General features: G+C 43.0%; 1 protein-coding gene across 1 annotated transcript in view; it reads left to right on the plus strand.

Moving 5' to 3' along the window:
- Nucleotides 1–19147, plus strand: part of CLPTM1L (CLPTM1 like) — a 332661-nt gene that overhangs the window by 267886 nt on the left and 45628 nt on the right. The window contains exon 13 of the mRNA XM_033929667.1: nt 12716–12750. Within this exon, the coding sequence (XP_033785558.1) occupies nt 12716–12750 (35 nt within the window). The remainder of the gene's footprint in view (nt 1–12715; nt 12751–19147) is intronic.

Consider the following 19147-nt stretch of genomic DNA (forward strand, 5'->3'; position numbering starts at 1 on the left):
GCATCCCAGGCCTGGTCATCAGGCGGCTGTTCAGCATATAGTTGTTGGTAAAAGTGGAGAAATTGGGTCGTGATCGCCTGCTGCTGAGTATGTACCCGCCTCGTTTTATCCCTGATGTGGGTGATGACATTCCGGGCTCTAGGGGGTCAAATCAGATTGGCAAGTAAACGACCGGTTTTGTTTCACCAAACATGCAATTTGTATTTGTAAAAAAAATATATTTCGGGAAGCCCGCTGAGTGAGGATAGTGTTGATCTGATGTTTAACAACCTGAAGTTGGTCCCTCAAGGCACCCATAAAACTCAAGATATGAGAACGCCGCAGGTGTTGCAGCTCGGCGGTCAGGGTCAACAATTCCCCATCACGCTTTTTCTTTGCAGCAGCGGAATAGGCCAGCACGTGACCCCTCAAGACAGCCTTAGCTGCCTTCCAATATGTAACCGGGCTCACGTCCTCTGCTCTGTTGGTTTGGAGGAAGTCCTCCCACCTCTGTCCCAGATAGGTCCGAAAATTAGGGTCCGAGTATAGGTGGGGAGACATCCGCCAAATTCTACTAGGAGAAGCAGGAGAGAACTGAAAAGTGGTGCCCAGGAGAGCATGATCTGATACCAAAGGGGCAGCCATAACAGCCCGAGTCAATTTGGAAAACAAGCCTTCAGAAACGAGTATATAATCAATCCTAGTGTAAACATTATGAGGGTGGGAATAGAAGGAGAAATCGCTATCATCCGTTTCAAGGTCCGCCAGGCATCCAACAAACCCAATTTGTGAATAAGAAAGGGTATCCCCTTGTCATAGTGGTTCCTAGTCGCTGTTTTAGCAGGCTTACAATCCACAAGGGGCTCTGCCACCACATTAAAATCTCCCTCAATAATCAACTGATGGGAGGAGTAGGGCGCCAAAATCCCCATCAGGGAGGAGAAGAAATCATGAGAATATATGTTCGGGGCATAGACAGTACCCAGCACCAGAGGGCAACCCCACAGGTCTCTAATCAAAAACAAATATCTACCCTCTGGATCCTTGATTTCACTATGGAGGCTGAAAGGAATGTTTTTATGAATCAAGATTGCTACCCCACGTTTCCGGGAAGAGTAAGCAGAGAAACCCACCTGTCCCACCCAGTCCCTCCTAAGTTTGAGATGTTCAGTAGCGGACAGGTGGGTCTCCTGTAGAAACGCTATATCACAGCGCTCCCTCTTCAGATAAGCTAGAATCTTGGTACGTTTCACTGGAGAATGGAAACCATCAACATTTAAGGAATTAACATTCAAATTAGCCAGGGTTAGAAATATAATGAGTGAAAAGCAAAGAGGATGACCAAAACTTATGAGTCAGAGGACGGGGGGCGTCCCAGCTAAATCCCCCCATCTCACACACATCAAAGAGAAGTCGTTCAGCGAGCATCCATATTAGCCAAGCAGAAAACAGGCCCCCACACCCCTGCCTCCTGAAAAAACCACAGACAACTCATCTAAGCACACAAACACTCACACACAGCCATATCCCCCCTACCCTTCCCATTCCTCTCCCCTCCCCCTCCCTAGACTATATAGTCTACCCCTGCACATCTTTACAGCTTAGATACAGCAAATCCGGGCCGCCCCCAGACCGCCAGGGAAAAATAGAACTAAGTAAAAAGAGAAACCCTAAAGAAAACAGGACAAGCAGGTACAGGCACAAGTCATAAAGCCAGACTTAAATTTCAATACAGAATGAAAGGTGCGAACAGCAAAAACAGCAACAGCCCATGTATCAATGAGCAACCAGCATAGAGATAATCAACAAAAACAACTGTAATAAGAAATAACATAGTAATCGAGAACATATGCCCCATAAAGAAAGCACCCACTGGGCAGCATCCATAGTAGGTAACCAGGAGGCCAATGTACAAATCGCCCCCTCCACAGCCCTGGAAGCCGGGAGTAAACAGCAAAAACTGCTATCAAGGGCAAAGATGCTCCCCGGGCATGGCCAGAGTCCACAGTAGCAGCAGGCGGTGGGCACCGTCCTCAGATGTCATCCGATGAGCAGTTGTCAAAAGTCCCATGTGGCGCCAGATGTGAAACCAGATATACAGTCCAACCCAGGGCCCAAGGCAATAGGCAGTCCAAGAATAAACCACCACCTAAACTCTCAGTCACCCACCCAGGGAGGATCCAGGGCAGGGGGGAGCTTTTGAATAAATTGCTCCAAAGCCTGTGGGGTGTCCAGAAAGGTGACCTTGTTATTATAGAAAATGCGGGCACAAGCCGGCTACAGGAGAGTGACTCTAATATGGCGCTTGAAAAGCTCGTTGCAGAAAGGAGCCATAGCACGCCTCTTTTAAAATCCTTTTTGTTTAGGGATGCCTACGATCTTTAAAGCCCTAATGGATTTACTTTGTTAAAATTAATTTTCTCTTTGAGTGCCTTGTAACAAATTACCCAACCTTTCGTTTTTTCCCTTTTTTCTTAAACCCTTATTGTAACTTTGCCCCCTTTCCCTCGCTTTCCTGTTAGTCATTATTGAAAATTGAAATTCACTGTTTTTAAATGTTTATTAATGTTTCTATGTTTTACGATATTATGTACATCGCTTAGAATATTTAAATAGGCGATATATCAAGAGTTAAATAAACTTGAAACTTGAAACTTGGTAGGAGACCTGAGGAGAGAAATCTTGAAAAAGAAGAATTTTTTTTCCTTCAAATTGCAACTCAGCCCATTTTCAATACAAAATAGGATTCTCTCTTTCACCGTGTAGTTGAGAAACCATGCAATAACGGGGCATGGGCGTTGCTCGACCTTCTTATGGATTCCCACACAATGTGCCCTCTCGATCACCACCGGGGTCTGGAGATCAAAGACTAGGCAGCCAGGCTTCAAGCCGGGTGCGAAGATCCACATCCCGCACCAAAGTAGGAATCCCGATAAAACGTAGATTATTCCTACGTCCGCGATTCTCCTGATCCTCAGCACGTTCCTTCAAGGTGGTAGTGGAGGTCTCCAGAGTGCTTAGACGCTCCTCGAAGTTGTCTGTACACACCTCCTGCTGAGCAATATGATTTTCCGCTCGTTGCAAGCGATTCGTCTGGGACTCTAAACGCTCCCTCATTTCCTCCATGAAGGATTGAATTTTGGTGAGTTTGTCTTCCATGACGAGCGTCAGGGAACCGGTTAGCTCCTGCACTGCGGCCTCTTGCAAGGTAAACATGGGCACCTCGTGCTTCTCCGCCATCTTAGATTTTGGTGCTTTGATCTTGGCCTTTACTCCCCGCTGGGATTTCGTCGGCATAACCCGAAAAAGCACCGCAGAGAGCAACACGTGCATGCGCTCCGAAGTTAGGGGTAACAAACGGTATAAAGTCACTGAGCACTCCTGCAGCTGATAAGGTTTAAATCAAAGATTTACGGCGGTGCAACCCGGAGCTGTGGAGAGGCACGTCCGTTTAGGTCTCCAGCATCACGTGACCCCCCTACATGGATTTATTCAGTACTCGACTCGAGCATTTTTCTCTGTCTGTCCCGATGGGTTCACAATCTATTTAATATACTTGGGGCGATGGGGGACCAAGTGATTTACCCAGGGTCACAAGGATCAAGGTCACCAGGACATCACAGCTTCCACTTGAAAACCACTGTACACTGAAGAATTTCTTCAAAACTCAGAACAGGAAATAATCTGAGAGAGCCAGATCAGGACTGTAGGGTTGATGGTTCAGCTGCTGAAACCCACAGCCTGTGATTGTTGTAATGTGCAAGAGCCCATTGTTGTGAAGAAGTAGCATGCCTGCTGTAAGTTTTCTTAATCTTTTCTCCTTGATTAACTCCTGCAAAGCAATCATTGTGTTGGCGTAACTCTCTCTGGTTATGGTTGTCTTGTGTGGCATCATCCCAGGAGACAGTTGCAATGACTTTTCCTGCAGATTTCTGTCTTGAACTTTTTGGGGGGATAGGGAATGGCTTGTGCTTCCATTGCATTGACTCTATTTTGGACTCAGGAGCTCTGTGATAGACCCAAGTCTCATCTCCAGTCACCAAACGATGAAAAAAATTCACTTGGTCTTCACTGAGCATCTCCAAGTTCACCTGACAGCACAGGAGCCTCTGACATGGCCTTCTGACATGGCATCAGCATTCTTGAAACCCATCTTGCACTAATCTAAGACATGCTAAACTTTTCATGAATTATTCTTCAAACTGTATTTGCCAAGATGCCCATTTCTTCAGCTATTTGGGAAACCTTAATTCGTCTATCTGACAAAATTAAATCCTCAACCTTTTTGCATATTTCTGTGGAAGTTGTGTCTATGGAGCCTTATTGGAGGGGTGTTCTGGATTTCCTGGCACTTGCACTTAATCAATACAGTGGTTGTATGAGATCCCTTCTCCTTGGACACACTGCTGATCTGGAGAGTCAACACGCCATCCTCCCACTGCAAGTTTATTTCCATTGCACTTTTGCTGGCTAAGTGAGGTGTTCTTTGTGTCTGAATGGATGAAGCACCCCTGCAGTTGCTGCTTTGGAAGGAGTGTATGAGACATGGCTCACTGGGAGACACATGGCCATACTCAGATCAGTAGTGGGGAAGAGCTGTGTATAGGAGATTGTGGCAAACCTGCTTGACTAAGTTATAATCTCCTTATGTTATTTTGTCATGAGGTGATTGTGCACTAAGAGGGATGGGTGGGAGGGTTAAACAAACCAATTTTGGAAGCTAACATAGTAACATAATAGATGACGAGTGTGTGGTGCAGTGGTTGGATCTACAACCTCAGCACCCTGGGGTTGTGGGTTCAAACCCCGCGCTGCTCCTTGTGACCCTGGGCAAATCACTTAATCCTCCATAGCCCCAGGTACGTTAGATAGATTGTGAGCCCACCGGGACAGAGAGGGAAAAATGCTTGAGTACCTGATTGTAAAAACCGCTTAGATAACCTTGATAGGCGGTATATAAAAATCCTAATAAACTTGAAACTTGATAAAGACCCGAATGGTCCATCCAGTCTGCCCAACCATATTCAATTTAAATTTTTTTATTTATTTTTTTATTTATTTTTATTTTTTCTTCTTAGCTATTTCTGGGCAAGAATCCAAAGCTTTACCCGGTACTGTGCTTGGGTTCCAACTGCCGAAATCTCTGTTAAGACTTACTCCAGCCCATCTACACCCTCCCAGCCATTGAAGCCCTCCCCTGCCCATCCTCCACCAAACGGCCATACACAGACACAGACCGTGCAAGTCTGCCCAGTAACTGGCCTAGCTCAATATTTAATATTATTTTCTGATTCTAAATCTTCTGTGTTCATCCCATGCTTCTTTGAACTCAGTCACAGTTTTACTCTCCACCACCTCTCTCGGGAGCGCATTCCAGGCATCCACTACCCTCTCCATAAAGTAGAATTTCCTAACATTGCCCCTGAATCTACCACCCCTCAACCTCAAATTATGTCCTCTGGTTTTACCATTTTCCTTTCTCTGGAAAAGATTTTGTTCTACGTTAATACCCTTCAAGTATTTGAACGTCTGAATCGTATCTCCCTTGTCTCTCCTTTCCTCTAGGGTATACATATTCAGGGCTTCCATTCTCTCCTCATACATCTTCTGGCGCAAGCCTCCTATCATTTTCGTCGCCCTCCTCTGGACCGCCTCAAGTCTTCTTACGTCCTTTGCCAGATACAGTCTCCAAAACTGAACACAATACTCCAAGTGGGGCCTTACCAATGACCTGTACAGGGGCATCAACACCTTCTTCCTTCTACTGACTACGCCTCTCTTTATACAGCCCAGCATCCTTCTGGAAGCAGCCACTGCCTTGTCACACTGTTTTTTCGCCTTTAGATCTTCGGACACTATCACCCCAAGGTCCCTTTCCCCGTCCGTGCATATCAGCTTCTCTCCTCCCAGCATATACGGTTCCTTCCTATTATTAATCCCCAAATACATTACTCTGCATTTCTTTGCATTGAATTTTAGTTGCCAGGCATTAGACCATTCCTCTAACTTTTGCAGATCCTTTTTCATATTTTCCACTCCTTCTTCGGTGTCTACTCTGTTACAAATCTTGGTATCATCTGCAAAAAGGCACACTTTTCCTTCTAACCCTTCAGCAATGTCACTCACAAACATATTGAACAGCATTGGCCCCAGCACCGATCCCTGAGGGACTCCACTACTCACCTTTCCTTCCTTCGAGCGACTTCCATTAATCACCACCCTCTGGCGTCTGTCCGACAGCCAGTTTCTGACCCAGTTCACCACTTTGAGTCCTAACTTCAGCCCTTCAAGTTTGTTCAACAGCCTCCTATGAGGAACTGTATCAAAGGCTTTGCTGAAATCTAATATCTAGCATATGTCCTCGATCCAGCTCTCTGGTCACCCAATCAAAAAATTAAATCAGGTTCATTTGCACGATTTACCTTTTGTAAAGCCATGTTGCCTCCGATCCTGTAACCCATTAGATTCAAGGAAGTACACTATCCTTTCTTTTAGCAAAACTTTCATTATTTTACCAACAACTGAAGTGAGGCTCACCGGCCTGTAGTTTTCTGCTTCATCCCTGTGACCACTTTTATGAATAGGGACCACATCCGCTCTCCTCCAATCCCCAGGAATCACTCCCGTCTCCAGAGATTTGTTGAACAAGTCTTTAATAGGACTCGCCAGAAACTCTCTGAGCTCCCTTAGTATCCTGGGATGGATCCCGTCTGGTCCCATTGCTTTGTCTACCTTCAGTTCTTCAAGTTGCTCATAAACACCCTCCTCCGTGAACGGCGCAGAATCTACTCCATTTTCTCGTGTAACTTTGCTAGACAATCTTGGTCCTTCTCCAGGATTTTCTTCTGTGAACACAGAACAGAAGTATTTGTTTAGCACATTTGCTTTCTCCTCATCACTTTCCACATATTGGTTCCCATCATCTTTTAGCCTAGCAATTCCATTTTTCATCTTCCTCCTTTCACTAATATATCTGAAAAAATTTTTGTCTCTCTTTTTTACATTTTTAGCCATTTGTTCTTCCACCTGTGTTTTCGCCAGACGTATATCTCTCTTGGCTTCTTTCAGTTTCACCCTGTAGTCCTTTCTGCTCTCCTCTTCTTGGGTTGTTTTATATTTTACGAACACCAACTCTTTCGCCTTTATTTTCTCAGCCACTAGGTTGGAGAACCACATTGGCTTCCTTTTTCTCTTGTTTTTATTGATTTTCTTCACATAAAGGTCCGTAGCCATTTCTATCGCTCCTTTCAGCTTAGACCACTGTCTTTCCACTTCTCTTATGTCCTCCCATCCTAACAGCTCTTTCTTCAGGTACTCTCCCATTGCATTAAAGTCCATATGTTTGAAATCTAGGACTTTAAGTATCGTGCGGCTGCTCTCCACTTTAGCCGTTATATCAAACCAAACCGTTTGATGATCGCTACTTCCCAGGTGAGCACCCACTCGAACATTAGAGATACTCTCTCCATTTGTGAGGGCCAGATCCAATATCGCTTTTTCCCTTGTGGGTTCCATCACCATTTGTCTGAGCAGATCCTCTTGAAAGGCATCCACAATCTCCCTACTTCTTTCCGATTCTGCAGATGGAACATTCCAGTCCGCATCCGGCAGGTTGAAATCTCCCAACAGCAGAACCTCCTCTTTCCTTCCAAACTTTTGGATATCCACAATCGGATCCTTATCAATTGGCTGCAATTGAGTCGGAGGTCTGTAGACTACACCCACATAGATAGAAGTTCCATCTTTTCTTTTCAGAGCAATCCATATCGCTTCTTCCTCTCCCCAGGTCCCTTGCATTTTGGTCGCTTGGATATTGATCTTTACATAGAGAGCTACTCCTCCACCTTTTTGACCATCTCTGTCCTTCCTAAAAAGATTATATCCCGGTATGTTTGCATCCCATTCATGTGATTCACTGAACCATGTCTCTGTGATAGCGACAATATGTAGATCTACCTCTAACATCAGGGCTTGCAGATCATGAACTTTGTTGCTTAGACTGCGAGCATTTGTGGTCATCGCTTTCCAGCTATTTTTCAGCGATAATCTCCTTTTTGTATGGATTTTTGTTTCGTTTCACTTTCCGTTGCAATACTAAATGAGTTGCTGATATTGCTTATGTTGCAGTCTTTACTACTATCACATCTTTTCTTTTGCCGGGGGTGGTCTCTATAATTGTCCTTTGTACATACACCACCTCCACCTTCTAGTTTAAATGCCTAGAAAAATATTGTCTAAATTTCTCTGCAAGGTTTCTTTTTCCTGCTGTAGTAATATGTAGCCCATCAGTGCAATATAGCTTCTTGTCCTTTATTTCCCCATCCTCCCATGTACCTGAAGCCTTCTTGATGACACCAGGCTTTGAGCCATCTATTAAAGTCCTCTGTGTTTTTCACTCTTTGCTCTCCCTTTCCTTATGCAGGCAGTATTTCAGAAAAAGCTAAAGTCTTTACAAAAGGTTTCACTCCCTCACCAAGCTCCCGAAAAGCTTTCTGTGCTGCAAGTGTGGAGTTGTTGGCCAGGTCATTTGTTCCCAGATAGATAACAACTTCAGTGTTAAAATCCTTAGTTTCTTCTTTAATTATAGTCTGTATTTGCCTGGAACTCCTGGTAGCTGAGGATCCTGGAAGACATTTCACTATTTTGGTCTCCTCGCCTTGTGTTCCAAGGTTAATGCCTCTGATGATGGAATCTCCCAACAGTAATAGTTTTCTGTTTTTAGCCTTTTTATTTGTGCTTAGGGTGCGCTTGTTCTCTTGAGTTACCTTCATTGGTTCCAGTCCCACCTCCCTTCTGTTTTCTTGAGTATTGCAGTGCACTAGTGGAGCGAAGGAATTCTGTAGAGGTAATATTTGTGAAGGTGGATGTTTCTGTGTTACATGTCGCAGTCTTCCTGAGCCTACTGTGACCCATTTATTCCTGGGCTGTTGTATTCTTTGAGGTAGAGGTGGTAAGTTGGTATGATTTTGTGGAGTGATGAAAGCTGCTTTAATTGTATTAAATTCCTGTTTAAGTTTGCATAGCTCCTCTTTAATACTAGCAAGTTGAAGACAGATGGGGCAAGCCTTAAGCCTCCAAATAGTATGTCTTGGAATTAAAGCACCACAGTAATTGCATAGAATAAAGGTCATCTTCATTGGTTGTGAAGTGACTTGATTTGAGTAATCCTGATTATTTGGGTCTGTATATATGAAAAGTGGTCCCTGGGGTTGGTGGGACTATAAGTCTTACCCTTATTCCTATGAAGGGAAAGGGAAAGAGGAAATACGATTTAACAAAGGAAAGACAAGGGTTTATTTTTTTGTGGTTTTTTTTGTTTTTTTAAGTAAGAAACAGGGAGGAGAAGAGCAAATTAAGCAGATATAATGCTGAAAACCAGTGAAAAGAGCAGAATATGAAATGCAGAGCAACTTAGCTTATTGAAGTTCACAGGGCAGCCTTGTTCACAGCACTGTCCCAAAGATAATGCAGTTAACCTTAGAAGGAAATCATGAAATATTGCTACTCCTTGGGTTTTGGCCAGGTACTAGTGACCTGTATTAACCACCATGAGAACAGGCTACTGGGCTTGATGGACCATTGGTCTGACCCAGTAAGGCTATTCTTATGTTCATCTTTGCAATCGAGTGTCCACTCTCCAAAGCATCTCAGCAAGACAAATGATGCATGTCACAACATCCTCCGGGAGAGCATTCCAAATTCCCAGCACGCGCTGTGTAAAAAAGAATGTCAGGAAGTTCTTTTTTACACAGCGCGTGCTGGGAATTTGGAATGCTCTCCCGGAGGATGTTGTGACAGAGATTACTATTCTGGGATTCAAGCGCAAGTTGGATGCACACCTTCTTGCAAATTGTATTGAGGTCTATGGTATATCTGGGTCTCCAATCAGGAGTACCTAAATGGGCCGCCGCATGTGCGGATCACCGGACTGGATGGACCTCGGTCTGATCCGGTGAGGGCTTTTCTTATGTTCTTATGTTATGGGTCACATTGCGTCAATAGTGCATGTCACCTCCTTTGCTCGACTTCACCTAAGGGACAGCTCAGTGGACCTTGCTATCACAATGATCTCAGGCCACAAATCACTTGTCCCAATGGATCAAAGTCACCTCACCACTTTGTTGATCTCTTTGCTGGTGATTGAACTTAGCAAATCTCTCCAGAGGTTTACTACTTCACATTTCACCACATCAGAAGAGCCTCAAAATGGACCCATCCATGTATGCTTGGGGAGCTCACCTGGATGGTCTCAAAACTCAGGGTTGGTGGGCTCTTCGAGAACAGTCATTCCCCATCAACTTGTTAGAGCTCAGGGTGATTCTCAATGCTCTAAGAACATTTCAAGATCGTATTTCCAATCAAAGTCCTCCTAGTTTGAACTGACAATCAAGTAGCGATGTACTATATCAACAAATGGGGGCAAGGGCTCTCTTCCTCTGTCAGGAAGTATATCACATTTGGAATTAGGCAATTCCTTGCAATATATTTCTCAAAGCCATATATGTGTAAAGCAAACAAAATGCCCTCGTAGACAATCTCAGCAGATTCTTCGACCTCCACAAATGATCTCTCAACTCTGCAGTCTTGCGTCACATCTTCTCTTTGTGGGACTCCTCAGATAGACCTGTTTGCATCTCCCCAGAATCACAAATTGCCTCACTTCTGCTCCAGACAATACTCCCCTCATTGTCTCGAAGCAGATGCTTTTATGCTGGATTGGACAGACAAGTTCCTCTATGCCTTTCCACCAATTCCAAATATTCTGAAAACATTAGTCAAGCTCACACAAGAGACAGCCACCATGATCCCAATAGCTCCTCGGTGGCCTAGGGAGCCTTGGTTTCCCCTTTTTCAACTGAGTGCCAAGGATCCAATTCCATTGCAGATCTTTGCATCTCTACTCACTCATAGTCAGGATCTCTTTTACATCCCAATCTGCAGTCGCACCTAACAGCTTGGTACCTCTTGGTCTAACTTAATCATGAAGAGAACCCACATGCCAATCCCATTTTAAGAAAAGATGGAGGTAGTTCATGGAGGTAGTTAGGGGGTGGGCCATTAGTGTGGGCAGACTGGATGGGCCGTGGCCCTTTTCTGCCGTCATGTTCTATGTTTCTAATCTTTCAGACTTGGTAGAAGCCGTCATAAGTGGACATGCTTCACATCGTGGTGTAACTTCCATGCCTTGGATTCCTCATCTTCTATTCATTCAGTCTTGGACTATCTTCTCCATTTATCCAGCTCTGGACTTAAGACTACTTCAGTCACCTCACTGCTATTAGTGCTTTCCATGCTCTTTTCAACAACAAACCTCTGGCCAATTACCTGCTTAGATCCCGGTTTATGAAGGTACTTTTCAACTCCAAACCTCTACTCAAACCCCCTCCAGTTGTTTGGGGTCTTAATGTAATTCTTGCCAGTCTGATAAAATCACCATTTGAACCACTAGCATCTGCTCATCTTAGGTTTCTCACTTCAAAAGTGATCTTTCTGATCTCCATCACTTGAACTTCCACCTGTCTGAGTGAGTGAACTTCATGCATTGGTTTGTGACCCCCTTTTACAATATTTCATCATGACAAAGTAGTCATCATAACTCATCCAAAATTTCTTCAAAAAGTAGTCTCGGAATTCTACTTGAATCAATCCATTGTGTTTCCAGCATTCTTCTCAAAGCCTCATTCTCATCCTGGAGAAATGGCTCACACGTTGGACTGTAAGCGTGCCTTGGCTTACTCCATTCAGAGAACTAAGCAACACAGATTTTCAACTAAACTGTTTGTCTCCTTTGACCCTAAAAGGTTGGGCTTACCTGTAACCAAAGGAACTATTTCCTCATGGTTGGCGTCCTACGTCTCCTTTTGCTATGCTCAGGCTGGGCTGCAGCTTCAGGATCATATAACAGCACACTAAGTCCGAGCTATGGCAGCATCAGTAGCTTTCTTACGTTCCACTCCCATTGATGAAATTTTCAGAGTAGCTACTTGGCTCTCAATTCATACTTTCACATCTCACTACTGTCTAGAATCCTATTCCAGATGAGATGGCCATTTTGGCCAAGCAGTATTAAAGAATTTATTTTCTTTTTAATGGCCAACTTTCCCTCCATCCCATTGCAGTAAGATTGGGAGTCCCACAAGTGAAAATATGCTGCCTGATTGTCCTAGGATAAAGCATAGTTACTTACCGTACATGTGTTATCCGGAGACAGGCAGTTAATCTCACATTCCTCCCACCTCCCCTGGTTGGCTTCTTAGCTTGCTTACAGAACTGAGGAGCCATGAGCTGACGGGCAGAAAAGCACTTGAGAATGCACGATGCGGGCAGTCTCAAAACTCACAAAGCTTAAAGTGACAGTGCACTTGTCACTGTCAATACCTGTCTCCGTGGAGGTCACCCACATGTGAGAATATCTGCCTGCTATCTCCAGATAATACCTGTTAAGTAATTGTGCTTTCACTGCTCACTGATCTTTCTGTGACAACGAACCCTGGACAGCGCAGGAAAATGTCTTGTAGTGTGTCTGGCCAGGTCATGATCCCAAACACAGGTTTCACAACCCTACAATTTGTACTACAGGCTGCTTTCATCAGCTTGAGTTTCAAAATGATTTTCAAATCTTGTGGCCGCTAAACATGTCCATCTAGAAGGAATGGATATTTTGTCAACTTCTGAAAATATGCTATTTATTGTATATGCTAAATACTTAATATAATTACAATTGCTTTCTTTGCAGCTGGTATTCCTGGTTGATTAACAGTTTTGTAAATGGTAAGTATTCATTTATTTCATACTAAAATATATGCTGATTATAAATAGAAGATATTTGGTGGTCTGCAGATTTACTGACATTCATTGCAAAATACAAAAGTTATTGCTCACATTTGAATTCAAGTATCTCTCAAAGATATACTGGTTGAGTACCTCAAAAGCATCAGGGGGGGGGGGGAATAACAAACTTAGGATGAATCTATTCAGGAGCACAGCATAGCAATATGGTGAACCATATGGCAGGGAGTTTTAATTTTGTGGTTCCTAAGGAGTGGGCTTACAGATTTGATGTCATTGCATAACTCTTTGGGCTCTCTATCTCCTGTATCAAGCAAATGAGCATGGTTAGCAAACCTGTTTAGTTTTATCCAATAGTCTGATGGAATGTTTTCAATGTTGCATTTTGGGAGGTCTCTAATAATCATCTTATACTTAGTCAGCTTGACTACTGTAATATTGCCTATTTGGTAATTTATCAGAGGAATATTCAGCGACTGCGCATGGTTCAGAATGTGACAGTCAGGTTGATTTTTGGGTTGAAGAAGTTCGACCATGTGACACCTTCTTACCGGAAACTGCTTTGGTTGCTAGTGGAGGCACAGGTGAGGTTCAAGTTTGGTCGTTTCTGTTTCAAGGTGATTGGCTTAACCCCTAAGTATATAACTAAGCTTTTTGTCTTTTGCAACCAATAAATATAGGAGGAACTCGCATTTGAATTTGGTTTTTCCGTCTGCTAGAGGTTGGAAATTTAAAAACTATTATCAATGTCTTATCATACCAAGTGGCATTTTGGGGCAAGGATCTGGAACATCTGATCAAGCTTTCTAATTCATATGTGAAATTTAGGAGACATCTAAAGACACATTTGTTCTTGAAATATCTGTGTAATTAGCTTATATGGATAATGGTAAGCTTAGTAATCTATTTAGATTTGTATAATGTTATTTTAACCATTTTATTTCTTATTCAATTTTATTTTTAATCTTAAACCGCACAAAACTTCACGGTACTGCAGTATATAAGTTGTTGTGTTATTATCTTCTTGTGAAGCTTCACCTTGCAAAAACTCATGGTCATTTCCACAATCAGCTCCTGGTTTAGTCTTTGCAGTCAAAACTGAAGATTTCCATCTCTGTCCTATGCAGATGCAGTCAATTTGATTTCGATGCATGCCATTTGGAGAGGTCCATGTGTACTGGCAACGTTTGTGGTATTAAAAATGTGTATTCATGATTGACAGTTTGTTTTGCAAAACTGTATTAAGTTATCACCAGCTTCATGTCTTTCTCCTATACCGTGCTTTCCAACCACTGCATCTTCAGATGTACTCAGATGTACTTCCTACTTTTGCATTGAAGTCCTCCATAATGATCAGTAGATCTTGTTTCAGCGTTTGATCTATTTCATTTTGAAGTTGTTCATAGAACAATTCTACATCCTCATGTTCTGTATCTGTCGTTGGAATATCTACTTGGATCAAAGTGACATTGATTGGCTTTCCTTCAGATGGATTGACATGACTCTATCACTGATAATATTGTACTTCAGTACCGTCTTTGAAAGCATTTTTCCTATGTGTTTCATGACCTGAGTAGCAGATCCAATGCTCGTTTGATTGAAAATGGCCCTGTCCTGTTCATTTCAACTCACTGAACCCTAACAAATAGATTGTTTTTTTCCATTTGATCTTTAACAATTTCCAGTTTTCCTAGATTCATGCTTCATATGTTCCATGTTCCTATATTGAGAATATCTTTATAGCTTCTGATCTCCCTTTTCTGTGCAGCAACATCGGCATCAGGACATCCAGGCAGCTTTAATCCGTCAGCTTCATAAACACTGGGCATACTCCAGGAGCTCTTCCCTAGTAGTACAGTGAGTGCCTTCAGACCTAGGGGGGGACCATATTCCAGCACTGAATGTCTCATCAAGTTTTCTTGGCAGAACACGGAAATAGATTGCCGGGCTTTTCTTCTGTGCGATGATGTTGCTGTTGTCGCATCAAGCGTGATCCTCCACCTCCAACACTGCCCATCTGCTGCTGCTCAGATGGGTGGTACATAGTCTGACATTTTAGGTATGCCATGGACTGCCAGAAGAACTAACAAATTGATTCTGGAAGAGATCACACTGGCTATGTCACTTGAAGCCCAAATGATGAAGCTACGACTGTCTTATTTTGGTCACACCATCAGAAGAGAGAGATCACTGGAGAAGGACATCATGTTTGCAAAGATTGAAGGAACCAAGCAAAGAGGGCAACCTGCAATCAGATGGCTGGATATGTTGAAAACAACCATAGGGATAATGCTGGAGGACTTTTCCGGACTAGCACAAAACCAATTTCTTTTTAGATCCGCAATTCATCAAGTTACTAGGATTCGAGCACAGGTACATGGCACCTAACAACAAGGAGTGGGCAGAAGAATGAAACTTCAAGATCTTATGCTGGGGACTGATGATTTTTTTTCCTTTTCTTTTGTTTACAATTCTTTAACCATCCACATGTCATCACATTTCCATTGGAGTCTACTGAATGGAATAAAATAAGTATAAACTCGCTCTCAGGTAATGGGTAATTTAAAACCAAAAACAAATCCTCAAACTAGAGAGTTGTACATCCCATCCCCAATGAAATCTAACACATCCCCACCCATACCTGCTAAAGATGCATTCTATCCCTACCAATACCCACAGGAGTTGACACTATTATTTACTTGCTCACATCACTCTGTTTCTTCCAACCCCAACAGCCTCCTGTTGTTTTTTGGATGATATTCACTAGTCAACCAGTGAGTCTAAGCCTCAGTATGGTGTTCTGGCTGCCTCTCTGGGTATTCCATGTTTCAGTCTAGTGCTCCAGCTGCCTCTCTCCATATGTTCCAAGCCTTATTCTTATGCTCCAGCTGCTTCTCTTAGTGCATTCCAAGCCCTACTCTGGAATCCTGCAGCAACTTCTTCCACCCCCGTAGGAACCCCGCAATCTCCATTCCCATGTATCTCTCTACTTCAGATGCTTGCTGCAAAGGAATTCTCAAGATGGGAAAAAAAATCCTTCCTTGGGACTCTCCAGAATCTTCTCCTTCTGAATTTGGAACACTTCATGTCTGAAGCACTCTCTTTTATCTGGAATGAATGACTTCATATCCACACACACTATGTTATGGGTAAGAAGCTCTCCTCCTTTATTTACTAGATTTTTATTTAATTTAATATTTGTCCTTTCCAGGGCACATTCTACTGTACATGCACCTCCAGACTTTGTGAATTGCCATTTTCCTAGCAACTTGATTCATGATCATGGCACTTACTGGGTGGCTCAATAGGCATGATAACATGTAATATCACCTGTTTTCTGCCAGTGTGTATCTCTCCCACCAACTCCCCTGTATTTTGTCTTGCTCAAGTATCTTAGCTTTCTCCACCATCCTCAACCTGCTTCCCCTTCTCTTAGGATTTGATTCTCCTGGCTTCTCCTTTGTTTTGGGCTAAGATAGTACCTTGGATCTCCTTTTTACTTCAGAGAACCCCCCCCCCACACACACACACACACACAATCTCTGAAATCCCATTTTCTCATGCAACAGAGAAATCGGCATCTTTCAGATTTTTTTGCTTTCAGTTAACCTTTTCAGACTACAGGTTTTGATCTTAGTGCTTTAGAACACTAAGGATTATTTGGTTGGAGGAAGGAGCTAAAGTTGTTGGGAGTGGATGCTCTAAGCCAGCCTTGGCTTCAGATAGGAATTATTTATATCTTCACTCCTTTATCACTTTTAGGACAGGTATTTAAGTGTATTGTGACACATCCCATACTGGTCATTAGTGGTACCAGATTGGATCAGTAAAATGTAACAAACAGATCTCGGTCATGTTTTCAGACTTTTGCAGAAAAGAGGCATAGGTTGGGGGCTGTTGATCATAGAGGATCCATCTCGGTTTTCTTTTAGCTTGACCCTTGAAAGGACACATTTGAAAGGTATGCAGAGAATGTAATTACTTCATTGCAGATGTGGGAAAAGTCATCCTCTGTAGCATATGCTAGAGTCTGGAGGGTCTTTGAAGACTAGTGTTCAGCAAAACATGCTCTCTCTTAGGTGTTGGTGGCACTTAATCTCTCCCTTTTTGTAGGAAGGGCAAAAGAAATGACTAGCAGCAGGCTCGTTGAAGTTATAGGAGGGAGCCTTGACATGCTATAGGACTGAGTTGAAACAATATGTGGACAAATACAAAGTGATGCACATTGGGAAGAATAACCTGAATCACAGTTACCAGATGCTAGGGTCCAACTTGGGGATTAGCACCCAAGAAAAGGATCTGGGTATCATCATAGACAATACGATGAAACCTTCCACCCAATGTGTGGCGGCGGCCAAGAAAGCAAACAGGATGCTAGGAATTATTAAATAAGAGATGGTTAACAAGACTAAGAATGTTATAATGCCCCTCAGTGTTCTCCCCAGAAATTTTTTCCAGCCGGGTGGCATGAAAAAGTAGCCGGGTGGGGCGAGATAGGGAAATTTGGTGGTAGGGAAAATTAACCCCCTCTTTTACTAAGGTGCGCTAGCATTTTTAGCGCACGCAAGCCCCTGCGCTACGTGGAAAAACTAGCGCCAACTCAATGCTGGCGTTAGCATCTAGCGCGCATGGCAATTCCTCCGCTCGCTAAGCGCACACTAAAACCACTATCGTAACTTAGTAAAAGGAGCCCTAAATGTATACTATTTTTATTAGTTAATTATTTTTATTATTTTCCAATGTTCAATATGACTTCCTTTTTTAAGGTTTGACACTTGTGCCAGAATATTTTTACTAAATTTAAGAAGAATTTGCCCTCTTTCAAATGGTATAGAGGTTTAAAAAAGGGAAAGGCATTAATGAAGTCATTAGGTTCAATCTAGCCATTTATTTCTGCATGAATTTAAACAACTAAAAAAAAAGATAAATTATAGCTCATCCAGTCATACAAGAAATGGCTCTACAGCAGAGGTGCCCACACTTTTTGGGCTTGCGAGCTACTTTTAAAATGGCCAAGTCAAAATGATCTACCAACAATAAAAATTTAAAAAAAACACAAAGCACACTGTACGCAGAGAAAATGTTAATTATCATTTATATTCCGTGGGTTTTCAAAGAGTCAAGGCAGACAATTCTATGCAATGTCACCTCAGGAACAACTATACAAAAATAGACAAATATACTAAATCGCAATACTGGTTTTTAGAGCAGGGAGATGCACTGAATGCCCTGCGCTGCTCTCGATGCTCATAGGCTCCCTGCGCTAAAAAACGCTATTACGGTTTAGTAAAAGGGGGCCATAGTGCAAAATATAGACAGCAGATATAAATTCTTAAAACAGACACATTTTGATCACTAAACTGAAAATAAAATTATTTTTCCTACCTTTTTGTCTGGTGATTTCATGAGTCTCTGTTTGCACTTCCTTCTTCTGACTATAAATCCAATATTTTTTTCTTTCTGCCCCTCCCCTTTTCTTTCTGTCTCTCTTTCTTTTTATCTCCCCCTGCCTCCCCAAGCCATCTCGCCAATTTCTCCACTTCCCCGATTCTTTTCCTACCCCCTAAGCCACCATGCCGATTTCTCTCTGCTTCCATGAGCCAGACCAGGAATGTACAAGCGCCGGACTCACAAGACTTCACCTCTGATGTCAATTCTTATGTCGGAGAGGAAGTTCCAGGCCAGCCAGGCAGCGATTGGATGACCCAGAACTTCCTCTCTGACATCAGAATTGATGTCTGAGGTGAAGTCTTGTGAGTCCGGCGCTTGTACGCGCCTGGCCTGGCTCAGGGAGGCATGAAGAAAAAGATTGCCAAGGCAACGCGATCGACTCACATTGCCTTTGCGATCTACTGGTTGATCGCGCTCGACCATTTGGGCACCCCTGCCGTTATGGTATCCTGTCATGACCTGAGGAAAGGGGTTTAGTCCCCAAAAAACTGCCTTATTTCCATTTCCTATTTATAAACTTTAATCAATAGATACAATATTACTTGATTCTATGTAAAGCAACAAAAAAATTTTTTTCTACCTTTTGTCATTTCTGCTTTAATCATCTTGTCTTCACTCTTCTTTCTAGCCAGCATCTGTCCGCTCTGTCTTCCATGCAGCATCAGCCCCTTCCATCCACTGTCCACCCTCTCCCCGTTCCATATGGCATCTTCCCTCTTTTTATGCTCCTTCAATAAACTGTCTATCCTGTGCCCCTTCTCTTCTCCTTTGTACATGATTGATTTCAGCTCTGCCACCTCTCCATTTTTCTCTCTCTGTCAACACCCCACCCCCTTTGCTCTGGCAACTCTCTCTTCTCCTTTCTTTTCTTCACACCCCACAGTCTGGTATCTTCCCTTCCCTGATTCTCTGGCATCTCACTTCTTTC

The sequence above is a fragment of the Geotrypetes seraphini genome, chromosome 2, assembly GCF_902459505.1.
Source record: "Geotrypetes seraphini chromosome 2, aGeoSer1.1, whole genome shotgun sequence".
NCBI lineage: Eukaryota > Metazoa > Chordata > Amphibia > Gymnophiona > Dermophiidae > Geotrypetes > Geotrypetes seraphini.